The 12,665-nt window shown below is 44.0% G+C and overlaps 3 protein-coding genes across 4 annotated transcripts; 2 read left to right on the forward strand and 1 right to left on the reverse strand.

Moving 5' to 3' along the window:
- Positions 1-695: 695 nt before the first annotated feature.
- On the reverse strand, positions 696-6,282 carry LOC136945674 (chymotrypsin-like elastase family member 2A). Of its 2 annotated transcripts, none has more exons than XM_067239642.1 (9): positions 6,216-6,282; positions 3,789-3,913; positions 3,481-3,569; positions 3,224-3,324; positions 2,734-2,859; positions 2,007-2,143; positions 1,473-1,618; positions 1,029-1,181; positions 696-776 (listed from the first exon to the last, which is right to left on the reverse strand). In XM_067239642.1, exons 2-9 carry the CDS (start codon positions 3,823-3,825, stop codon positions 759-761), a joined length of 807 nt encoding a protein of 268 aa, XP_067095743.1. In that variant the 5' UTR covers positions 3,826-3,913; positions 6,216-6,282; the 3' UTR covers positions 696-758. The 2 variants fall into 2 exon arrangements, with proteins under 2 accessions (XP_067095743.1, XP_067095742.1); XM_067239641.1 differs by lacking the exon at positions 6,216-6,282 and adding an exon at positions 5,411-5,499.
- On the forward strand, positions 4,789-8,177 carry LOC136945379 (chymotrypsin-like elastase family member 2A). Its single transcript, XM_067239151.1, has 8 exons — positions 4,789-4,825; positions 5,070-5,158; positions 5,370-5,467; positions 5,952-6,071; positions 6,252-6,388; positions 7,103-7,248; positions 7,661-7,813; positions 8,071-8,177. The coding sequence occupies exons 1-8, from the start codon at positions 4,789-4,791 to the stop codon at positions 8,086-8,088; spliced, it is 798 nt and encodes a 265-aa protein (XP_067095252.1). The 3' UTR covers positions 8,089-8,177.
- An 899-nt stretch (positions 8,178-9,076) lies between these two features.
- Positions 9,077-12,441, forward strand: LOC136945675 (chymotrypsin-like elastase family member 2A). Its single transcript, XM_067239643.1, has 8 exons — positions 9,077-9,113; positions 9,465-9,553; positions 9,683-9,780; positions 10,230-10,349; positions 10,576-10,712; positions 11,049-11,194; positions 11,684-11,836; positions 12,195-12,441. The coding sequence occupies exons 1-8, from the start codon at positions 9,077-9,079 to the stop codon at positions 12,210-12,212; spliced, it is 798 nt and encodes a 265-aa protein (XP_067095744.1). The 3' UTR covers positions 12,213-12,441.
- Positions 12,442-12,665: the final 224 nt, after the last annotated feature.

Here is a 12,665-nt window from a genome sequence, read left to right on the forward strand (position 1 = left end):
CAGACAAGTATGTTAAATTAGGCTTTGAAATCGTGAGAAAATCAGCAGTCTTCTCTGCTTGAGACAAGGGGGCCTGTCACCTGAAGGAGCTGAAGCTCCGCCCCCTTGAATTTATTGAATTTAGCAACAACAGCAACACTAACTAAATCAATTGCAGATATCAGAACAGACCTACCTGCAGTCTCTGAGTGTTTTATGTATTAATTACTTTGTCTTTGCATCGTACCAGCTGAGTAACAGAATGCAATGTAGATAGGTCGCTGTGACGTGGATAGGTTGGGTTTTTGCCCCGCCTATACAAAACCTGAGCTGAAAACGGGAGAGAAACTGTTCCACGGTCTAACTCCACATTTCAGTGCAACAAAGTTTTCGCGCTTTGCACATGCTTTCAGGAACTAATTTCACACGTATATGAGAAGCAAATCATGGAATTTGCTTTACAGCATCTTTAAGTTTGGCATATTTTAAAGTAACTAGATAGTGTCGGTTTAGTAGTACACAGTGTTTGAGCATACATAAGCTTTTGTGTAGATGGTGTTATGAAAAATATCACCATTAAAAAGAAAACACTTTGAACCGCATACCTAAAATGGCAAAGTGCACCGTGAGAGTCATGTGAAACAAATATCACATTTATTTAGATGTGTTGTTATTATTATTATTACATCATTAGCACTAACAAAGAAATTAGAGTAAACAGTGAATTCACTTTTAATTTTAATTTTTATCAGTTGACAGCTGTCAAACACATCCTCGTCTTAGTTCGTCGTCATCACCTGAGGAAAAAAAAAGAAAAGCATTTCAGTATGCACTGTAAATACAGCTACATGCACATTGCATTATCATCTCTATCAAACCCTTGAGGGTTTAGGTTGGTTGAGGGGCAGTTCTATGGGTGTATGTGAAGCCCTCTGTGACATTGCTTGTAAAAAGGGCTATACAAATAAATTTGGATTTGATCTAGTAAAATGATTCCAGTAGGCCGGGCCGTGAAGATAAGTCCAGGACGGTAGGGGGCCTCCACTCACGTTGTTGATCCAGGGGATGTAGGCACTGACGCGGGTAAAGACAGAGGCCTTCTTGGGGTAGTTGCAGCCCATGCTGGAGCCGAAGCTGACCACTCCGTGCACGTCCCAGGAGCCGTCGGAGTTCTGGCAGTTCAGGGGGCCGCCAGAGTCTCCCTGACAACCACAGAGGCGGACATTTTGTTTTTTTATGTTAAGGATGTATTTCATGAGAAGTCACTGCTGTAGCCTCCCTGCAACAATCACAGAAGCCATTAATTTTGTTTGTTTTTATCAAGGAAATACTTAATAAACAGTCTCCGACAAAGTTTCCCCACAAGAGCATAAACAGTCCACATCTAAAAAAAAATTCTGAAAGGTTTTCTTGATTGTATAGCACTAAAGGTTGTACTGACTGCACAGTACTGTTGTTCTGACAGGACTGAGGTAGGAAGCAGGATGACTCACATTGCAGCTAGCCAGGTTTCCATCTCCTCCGGCGCAGACCATGTCGTTGGTGACCAGGCTGCCCCACCAGTCAGGCTTGGAGCAGTTGGGGTGGCTGACCACGGGCAGGAGAGCCTGCTGCAGGATGTCAGCGATGGGGCCTCCAGCTGTACCGGAGAACAGGTAGAACTCAGATCAGAGAACGTCTTGAAACGTCTGAGCTGACCAGTTATTATTGTTTGTTGGCTGTAGGCCTACATATTTATCTCATCAATTGTAACTTGCTCAGACGTTGATATGGAGAAGGAAAGGAAGAATAAATATCTGTAATTGTCTAAATTCTCTAAAAATAAGTATTATCGTGTTGCACGTACATGTGCAACTGTGTGTTGGCCATAAATATTCACACACTGGAACTCGCTAAACACATCTCCATTTTTGTTGGAACAAATTGTTCAGTGTTTCTGATTCTCATTTTACACTTATTATTATTATTATTATTTACACTTTATTTGCAGTCGAACGACGAACAAACGATTGGCAGAAAAAACCTACTCCAGAGGCGTCCCCAGCCAGTGACGTAGCAAGGTGCATTGTGGGCCAGGATGGCACCAGAGTCAGGAAGACAGGCGGCCATGACGGTGTTAGAGAAGGAGATGGGAGAGGGCAGCTTGATCAGGGCGATGTCGTTGCTGAGGGGGCAACGAGTTAAAGTGAAACACTGTGATGGTGACATCATTGACGGATGTAACGGCTTTAATGTGGCGTTCCGTCTGACACAGCCACGCTCCCATTCACTCGTTCACTCACTCCATCACTCACTCTATCACTCACTCCATCACTCACTCACTCCATCACTCAATCTATCACTCACTCACTCCATCACTCACTCTATCACTCCATCACTCACTCTATCACGCACTCACTCCATCACTCACTATCACTCACTCACTCCATCACTCACTCCATCACTTATTCTATCACTCACTCACTCTATCACTCACTCACTTCATCACTCACTCTATCACTCACTCCATCACTCACTCTATCACTCCATCACTCACTCCATCACTCACTCCATCACTCACTCTATCACTCACTCTATCACTCCATCACTCACTTTATCAGTCACTCACTCCATCACTCACTATATCACTCACTCACTCTATCACTCACTCACTCCATCACTCACTCTATCACTCACTCACTCCATCACTCACTCCATCACTCACTCACTCCATCACTCACTCACTCACTATCGAGGACCGAATCAAATAATCACCGGATTCTGTAAGAATCCCACTTCTCGTGGACGATAATTTTGGCGGGAGCAATGCCCATGGACCCGTCCTCATTGGCGTTCTTCAAGTTGTGCTTGCCCAGGAAGACCTTGTAGGTGTTGCGACTGCTGCAGAGTCACAAGGGAACACACACAGGAAGGGTCAGAGGTAGAAGGGAACTGTGGTGGGTTTCTCCACAGGAAGTCGGAACCTCAAGAGCTCAGACCCTTCAGTTGGAGATCCCAGTGGATGCTTTTTAGTACATGTGTAAAATATATATTTCATCTGAACATACTTTGCTCACGTGACATTCCCACATTGCTGATTTGCATAATTCTATCCTAGAAAGTACCACAAGAGCAATTTAACTTGAACTAAGTAGGACATTTTTATTGTTTGTTATTTGTCACACAATCGAGAGATCCTGCAACTTGCCTTTCCGGCCCGCAACCTCAAATCAAGAGCACTGTGATGTCTGTGAGTTTGAATTACCTGATGCAGTGAGCAGCAGTCATTACCCACTGGCTGGAGATCAGAGAGGCTCCACAGGTGTGGTGATAACTGCCACTGCTGCCCCTGTACTGCAGGGACACCTGGAGCACACAGGAAACACACCAACACCAAAGTCACCATCAACCGAATCAACTGAGAACAGGAGCGTGAATCGGCGGACATTGGTGATGACACGCTCCCCTTTGGGAAGGAAACTCTGGGAGTGAAGGTTTGAAGTTGAGGTGGTGTAAACATACCTGCCAAGGCCAGCTGTGCTGACGGACATCATCGCCACCGACGACCCTGGTCAGGACAGGGGGGAAGGTGGGCAGGCCACACCCGTAGGCTGGGAACGACACACACACACACACCACACACATACACACACACCACACACATACACACACACCACACACACACAAACACCACACACAGTTGATTTGTTAAGTTGAAAAAGCTGTGAGAGCATAGTTTTTGTTCAGTATAAAATATGTATCTGCTATGCAGATACAGCATGTGAAGTGGACTAACTGTGTACTAATTTGCAATATTGACTTTCTCTTACCACCAGCAACAAACAGAGCCAAGATCACAAACTTCATGATGATTGTCTTCGGAGGAATCAAGGTTGGTTTTAGCCTTTATATACCGTAACTGGTTATACAACTGACCGTTGTGTTTCCATGACACCTGCGAAATTCACAGAACAAAGATAACATATTTTTAGGGATATTCCACGTACCGGTAAATATTTACAAAGTTTCCTGGCTGAATCTTACTGTAACTGGCTGCAGGCTCTACAGGATGTCTCTGAGGCTGTTAAGGTTTCAAAGATGCGCTTCATGCAGATGTATGGTGCACCATGATGCACGCATACTGACAGATGCCTAATCGTTGTATAATCTAGTGTCATCAGTTGTTATCAGTGTTATTTAGTTGTTATCAGTTATCCCATGGTAGTGAGAAAAGTATGAACATTTGAACAAAATGGGACTGAACTGACGAATGGTCCTTTTAGTCTTTAATTATTGGTGATGTTTATGGTTTTATTGGATAAACATACACACATTGCAACAGTAAATCACATACTAATTCACAGTACAGAGAATCAGTGCAATACTATATTAATTTGATTTGCAATTGCAATACCATAACAATTGTGCACTTCCAGTCCTCGATTATCTGCTTCATTCATAATTTTTGGACAAAAGTGCAAAAACAATGTGTGTTTGTTGAAGAAACAAACTTTCCGAATCTGTCTTTACTAGACCACCATGCGTTGGTGTGTTGTACAGTTAGATGTTATCAAACACTGCCCTTGAGCCTGTGGTGGGAATGTCCTCACATCACACACATGTTCAGTCCTGATGCAACAAGTTAATAATACACAGAAAAGGGAGTGAAAAATGGCTGCTTTTACATCCTTGTCCTTAGATTCACACATTTTGAGGGACGTGACCCGAGTTCTGAGAATTTTGTCACTTTATTTGATGACACGGCAAGCGTCACGAGCAGTATAAAGGCCTTGCAGATGTGGGAGAGAAGAGCGAAGACTGTCAAACACAATGAAGCTTTTGGTCTTCGCTGTCCTTGTGGCTGGAGGTAAAATGTAGACGTTATTCTGACAGTAGAAAGCATTCTAACCGAGTCTAAATGTAAACCAAAAAGTGAATCGGCTTAAACAGTGTTTATATCGTTATTGTACTGCCTGTATCTGGTGTGACCCTGTGGGGATGTGAAGTATTGAGATGTGGCGTGTGTGTGTGTGTATGTGTGTGTGTGTGTGTGTGTGTGCGTGCGGTGTGTGTGTGTGTGTGTGTGGTGTGTGTGTGTGTGTGTTCTCCAGCGTACGGGTGTGGCCTGCCCACCTTCACCCCTGTGGTGACCAGAGTGGTGGGAGGAGATGATGCCAGACCACATAGCTGGCCCTGGCAGGTGACGACACGCACGCACACACACACACACACACACGCATACATGCACGCACGCACGCACACACGCACAACACAGACACATGTTCACAAATGACACCCATACACACGCAATCCTGCACATGCACACACACACAAACCATATCTTAATACAATAATAAAAACATTAAATATCAAGTCAAATCGGTCCTAACTGTCCTCTCGTCCGGTTCCAGATCTCTCTGCAGTACAACAGAGAGGGGGAGTGGAGGCACACCTGTGGTGGCACTCTGATCTCCGACCAGTGGGTCCTCACCGCCGCTCACTGCATCAGGTACGACCACGCACGGAAGTCTCGCCAGGGACCTGAGCAGTTTTTTATTGTCATTGGTCGTGACTTCCTCACATTCATCTGACTGTGTGTTTGTGTATTGTCCATCGTGGTACCTCAGTTTAGATTTGTTTGCTTTTATTAAGTAATTTGACTGCAAATACAGTCATTTTACTGCAATTCTGCACATGTTAATTACTTAATGTTAATTAATGTTAATAAATGTTAAAGTTAATTAATTCATGTGAATTGAATGTTCTCACAGCTTTCGTAAGGGAGTCAGATGGCTGAGCGGTTAGGGAGTCGGGCTAGTAATATGAAGGTTGCCAGTTCGATTCCCAGCTCTGCAAAATGACGTTGTGTCCTTGGGCAAGGCACTTCACCCTACTTGCCTCGGGGGAATGTCCCTTGTACTTACTGTAAGTCGCTCTGGATAAGAGCGTCTGCTAAATGACTAAATGTAAATGTTCTCCCTTCCCTCCTCCAGCTCCAAGCAGTACAGGGTGGCCCTGGGAAAGCACAACCTGATCAACGAGGAGGAGGGATCTCTGTACGTGGCCCCAGCCAAGATCGTCGTCCATGAGAAGTGGACCCAACTCTTCATCCGGTAGGGACGAAGTTTGCTTACCTCATCTTTCTTTCTAATCTGACCTTTCATTTTTTTTTTTTATATTATATGTATTTTTGATTATATTCCTACTATTTCCCTAACTAGCATACCAAAACTAACAGCTAACCAGCAGTAAATTACATTCGATAGACAGGCGTGAATTTGTTTCCCCTCCAGCAACGACATCGCCCTGATCAAGCTTGAGACCCCCGTCACCTTCTCTGACTCTGTCATGGCCGCCTGTCTTCCTGACGCCGGCTTCCTGCTGCCCCACAACGAGCCCTGCTACGTCACCGGCTGGGGACGCATCTCCAGTGAGTCTCTCTTCTCCTTCAGAATAAGAGTGCACTGCATCTCCAGTGAGTCTCTCTTCTCCTTCAGAATAAGAGTGCACTGCACGAAAAATCGAATTGCATAAATATTAGTTATGAGCTTGCTTATGCTTAAAACAAGTACATTTGGTGTGAGAAAATTTCCCTTGATAAGATTTCTTTAAATAATGTGTTGTTTACTTAAATTGAGTCACTAGACTTATATAGAATCAAGTCCAACTAGATTTAAAATCTTAAAACAAGATTATCACAGACCAGTCCCAGGATAACCACATCAGTAATGACGGTGGAGGCTCTGTCAACCGAAATATAAAATTTGATCAATGAAATAGAATAAAAAAGGAATACGTGTAGCCGGTGTGAATCGGTGAAACTCACTCCTCAAGTATGTAACAGGCCACCCGCATCAATGAATAGCTAGCTTTTCTTTGGCATAGCCGGTAGTGGCCGTGCTTGGGATGCCAGAGGTGGCAGGTTCGACTCCTGGTGGGAGCGACCATTGGCCAAGTGAACCCTCTGATGGAGCAAGACCACGTCTGTTACACACAACTGGTGCCATCAATACAACCGCTAAACATGTACAGATAACCCCTGACTACCATTCATCATATAGAACAATCAACTTTAGCAACCAAGCATAACCACACACACAGAACATCTTTTACCTGATCTGACTTGAACTATTTGTGCCTGTAGCTGGAGGTCCCATTGCAGATGACCTGCAGCAGGCTCTTCTGCCCGTGGTGGATCACGCCACCTGCACCCTGCCTGACTGGTGGGGCTTCATGGTGGCAGAGACCATGGTCTGCGCTGGGGGAGACGGCATTGTGTCTGGATGCAACGTAAGTCCTGCAGATGGATCTATTTAACTCTTATTTTACCCTGGGTGGTTTAAATGTAGTCATTTTAGTCATTTTTTCAGGGGGAAGATGCTCACATTGATACAGGAGACAAAGACTGGAGGAATATAGTTATACTGCATAGTTTAAGCCATCAACATATGTAAAAAATGTATAATACAATAGTTTCTATTACCATAAACACATACATACAAATATAGCCTACCTGGTTCAAATGAATCGGTCATTATCAAGCTCAGCAGAAGCCTGATAACGACCAATTAATTTGAACCGGGTGCGTTGGAAGAGGGAAAAATCTAAAACATGTAGGGCAGAAGTTGCCCGAGGACCAGGATTGAGAATGGATGTAGTACTTGCTGGATAGTAACGTGTCGTCTGTGAACGACTGACCCAGGGGGACTCTGGCGGGCCCCTGAGCTGCCGGAATGCCGAAGGGTCGTGGGAGGTCCACGGCATCGTGAGCTTCGGATTGGGCCTCAGCTGCAACTACCCCAAGAAACCCACCGTCTTCACCCAAGTCAGCTCCTACAGAGACTGGATCGACAATGTAAGGCTACTTCACGCTCTTATTACATTTTTACATTTTACGTAAAGTTGTATTCGTTCAGCAGATGCTTTTATCTGGAGAGACGTACAGCGAATGTTATTTCTGTGTTATTTTTTAGCATGTTTGTGTAGCGTGTCGATCAACAATGTGAGCGTCCGTTCACCTCAGTGTGTTGTGTTATTAGCATGTTATGGAGCATGTTAATAGCATGTTAATATTTCTGATGTGTTGTTTCATGTCTTCTTTACCTCTCTTAGACTATGGTCAGCAACTAAAGGAACAAGCACCTGGACCTGTCTAAAGACTAACTGCACGTCACCTTAGCAAAGCTTAATAGCTTGTAAATAAAAATATTTCAACATAAAAACCTGATTTTAATCTGTAATGTCATTTATTTGGTTGAAAATGAGAGATCCACAATGATGCATGCAGTAGGTCAACTGCTCATAATGCTGCGATTTTGGATGATGTGTTGAAAACAACTTAGTAAACACAGTAAACTTCATCACACAGTCAGATGACAATGTTTTGTCAGATCTGCAGAAGTGACTACAGTACGTAGTCTAGTCATGATCACATGCTTGGTCACCATTAGTGTCATTTTAAAATGTTCTTTTTCAGCATTAATGCGTGCCCCAAAAAATATTTAGACTATCGATGTTAACCAAAAGATCTGAGTAGGAGTGTCATAAGTCGACAAGTGAATAAAGAATAAGAGATATTAGGGTATAACTTCACAGAACAACAATACAATTAATTTACAAGTTCAAGTTTAGATGTACTTGTTTCTATGTTCATTACTTTGATTTAAAGTTCATTACTTTTGAGTGAAATATGACTTTAACCCTCGTGCTGCCTTCGGGTCACATGACCCAAAGGTTCAAATCGAACCATCGTTGTGTTTACCCAATTTTACCCAATACAAAAACAAATTAAAATAATTTTCTTTTAACCTTTGCAATGTGGGGGGTCTGAGACAGCCTAGCTGTTAAAAGAAAATGCTTAACTTTGTCTTTGTATGCGGTAAATCTGTCGCAATACGACGGTGGGTCACAATGACTGATGGGTCAGAATGACCCGAAGATAACACAAGGGTTAAAGGGATGGGAAAATGCCCACAGGGAGCACATGTTAGTGAGTGTGAGTTGCTTGGCTTTCCTGACAAGCTTGTTGAGTTTCCCAGAGCCATCTCTACCATGAGCCCACCACACACAGTATAAATACGACCCTGGTCTGAAAACCAGGCTTCAGGAAACAGTCAGGATGAGGTTTGCTGTTCTTGTTGTCCTTTTTGCCAGTGGTAAGATTTGTTTTACTATTGCAGTTAGTATCAATACCATACATTATGATAGTATTATAATATTGTTGTATATATATAATTGTATTATTTAAAGAGAAATATGTCACGAGAAAACTAGTTTTCAGAATACTGTTCTATTTATTCCTGGTCTGATTAATGCTGTTACACAACATGTTTCTTTCTTATTCATTATTCCTGTCTTATTTTAAACAAACATCAATACTTTTCTTGTTACAAAACAGACAGGCACTTTTCCAATCGGTTTGTATCGCTAAGCTACTATCAGTGTATCAGTGGAGGCAGTTTAATCTGGCTAGTGTTGGTCACAAAACTTTGTTTACTGTTTCCCAGCCTACGGTTGTGGCCTGCCTACCTTTCCCCCCGCACTGAACCGAGTGGTTTCGGGAGAAGACGCGAGACCTCACAGCTGGCCCTGGCAGGTGGAGACCACAAAGCTATACCCTCCGTGAAAAAATACCTTAAATCGCCCCCTTGTGGACAACCCTGAAAGGTCGTTCTTTCGGTTGACCTGGCAAAATTCCTTACTTTTCGTCTTCTCCTCTTTCCAGATCTCTCTCCAGTATGACGACAACGGTACCTGGAGTCACATTTGTGGAGGCACTCTGATCTCGAGCGACTGGGTCCTCACTGCTGCCCACTGCATCAAGTAATAAACACAAACAACCGTAGATACCAGCCATGACTTTCATGTATAGGGAGCCTTATAAATAATGTCAATAATTTAACTTCAATGTGAGTTAATTTTCATAGGCCTCTGGATTTTATTGTGTAAATTAGTAACTTTGGGTTTGGTGCAGAAAGGAAACACAATATTTTCCTCATTTCATAGTTAGACGACAAAACCTTCTGCACCATATATGAAAGTAGATCTTATTTCATGTCCTCTACTAGTTCCTGAACGACATTCCTTGGTGGGGTGGATATTACCAGTGTTTACATAGATGCAGGGGGTGGGGATCCAATAAGAGAAACAAATACAAATTCAGTGGGTTCTGATCCTTCCACTTCAGACACAATGAGAACAGCATATTTCCACAGTAACCAGCTCTGACTTACTGACTGACTGGCTGGCTGCTGTGCTCTGTGGTGCTGCAGTACCCGCCACAGCTACAGGGTGGAGGTGGGGAGACACAGCCTGGAGGCGGAGGAGGGCTCTTTGGCGGTTGCTGTCAGCAGGATCATCGTCCACCAGAGCTGGACACCCATCCTCAGCCGGTAGTGGGCTCGGTTCTGCCGTTTCAGCCTGGCCACTCCATCATACGCTTTTACACACACACAAACATACATGCAGACTCACATATGAACACTCATGCAAAAGATTGTGTATGCAACCACTCACACACTCATGAAAGTCATGCATAGAAACATACACACACATATTTCCTAACAACATTAAGCCTTTCAAAGCGTAAAATCACTATATTGTCCCCCCCCCCTCCAGCAACGACATCGCCCTGATAAAGCTGGAGACCCCCGTCACCTTCTCTGACTCCATCATGGCCGCCTGTCTTCCTGACGCCGGCTTCCTGCTGCCCCACAACGAGCCCTGCTACGTCACCGGCTGGGGACGCATCTCCAGTGAGTCTCTCCCGCTCCCCCCCCCCCCCCGTTCTCCCCTCGTTGGTCAGATGGCTGAGCGGTTAGGGAGTTGGGCTAGTAATCCGAAGGTTACCGGTTCGATTCCCGGCTGTGCTAAAATGACGTTGTGTCCTTGGGCAAGGCACTTCACCCTACTTGCCTCCGGGGAATGTCCCTGTACTTACTGTAAGTCGCACTGGATAAGAGCGTCTGCTAAATGACTAAATGTAAATGTTCTCTGAGTCAGTTAGAACTTTCCCGGTCGCCATCCAAAACCATTGCCTGTAAAAAATAAAATAACCGTACAAATACTGTTTGTGATTCTGTGGTGTGCAGCTGGAGGTCCTCTGGCTGACGCCCTGCAGCAGGCTCTCCTGCCCGTGGTGGACCACGCCACCTGCTCCCTGCCTGCCTGGTGGAGCGTCCTGGCCTCCAGCAGCATGGTCTGTGCTGGAGGAGACGGGGTGGTAGCCGGCTGCAACGTGAGTCACATTTACATTTAGTCATTTAGCAGACGCTCTTATCCAGAGCGACTTACAGTAAGTACAGGGACATTCTCCCCGAGGCAAGTAGGGTGAAGTGCCTTGCCCAAGGACACAACGTCATTTTTCACGGCCGGAATCGAACCAGCGACCCTCTGATTACTAGCCCGATTCTCTAACCGCTCAGCCACCTGACTCTACCTAGTCACTACCATGCGATGCTGCACAGGTCCTTTTCAAGAAAGGTGCTCTCTAACGAGATGCCAAATCTGCTGCATAAAATGCTCTTTTTGTGTTTTACATACATTTTAAACGGTGGAAAACAACCATATGTGTGTGTGGGGTTTTTATGGTCTAAATAATGAGAAGACCCATTTTTTTAATTTTCTTTCGCTTAAAATCCAACTCCCTGTGTGATCTAGAGAGACTGGTTATCATCTACATCCTTAATAAAAAAATAAAAAAATGGCTGCACTCTGTGGTTGTCAGGGAGACTCTGGCGGCCCCCTGAACTGCCAGAATCCTGACGGCTCCTGGGCGGTTCACGGTGTGGTCAGCTTCGGATCTGGAGAGGGGTGTAACATCGCCCAGAAACCCACCGTCTTCACCCAAGTCAGCTCCTACATGGACTGGATCCACAGCGTGAGTCACCTCGAGTCCTCGACCATCCAGGAACACTGCTTCTTATCAGTCAAAACATTAAACAACTGTTTTACAACTTAGGGCTTGGAGCTAGGGGTGTGAGTCTCATATAAGATTTTACAGGAGGGACCAGATAAATGCTGTCCACTTTTACGGCTTTCCGTTTTCAGGGAACTCATGAGTCACAATTTCAGTTGTGTCTTTTTGGCTTTGAAAAGATCTCACTGACAGCTTTCGTTTGATATATAATACTCATTTTGACCCAACATGGCATTTACAAATCCATGCAAGTGTTACAAGGCAATTTTTGTCTCCCATCTCTCAATTGATGCAAAAATATTTTTTTTTATCTCCACAGACAATGGTCACCAACTAAAAGGAACTAACTGCTGAACTATAACTCCGGTTTACAAGTAACAGTACCTATCAAATTCACATTTGCACAATACTTATGTGACAAGTTATTCTGCCTCGACATTTGATAAAGAACTCATATTGTACTGCATTTCTTGTCATGTAATCAGTTTCATGTAACATAATATAATTGGCTGTTCGGAAAACTAAACCATACCGAGTCAAAATAGAACTCATCTGACGTCAAAACAAGGGAGCAATTAAGAACAGAAAATGAGTTCACGCAGGAAGTAATAACTAACGTATAATTCATTTCCTGTGAAATTCTTTGAACTGGGCTGTGTATATGGCTATATACTTTGAATAACCTTGAGGCCAAAACTATTCAACAATAACAAAGCCAGGAGGTAAAGACTGTAATTCCTAGAACTATCATCATTCAGCTAAACATTAACCAAGATCGTCATAAGGTGAA

Source organism: Osmerus mordax, chromosome 7, assembly GCF_038355195.1.
Source record: "Osmerus mordax isolate fOsmMor3 chromosome 7, fOsmMor3.pri, whole genome shotgun sequence".
Lineage (NCBI taxonomy): Eukaryota > Metazoa > Chordata > Actinopteri > Osmeriformes > Osmeridae > Osmerus > Osmerus mordax.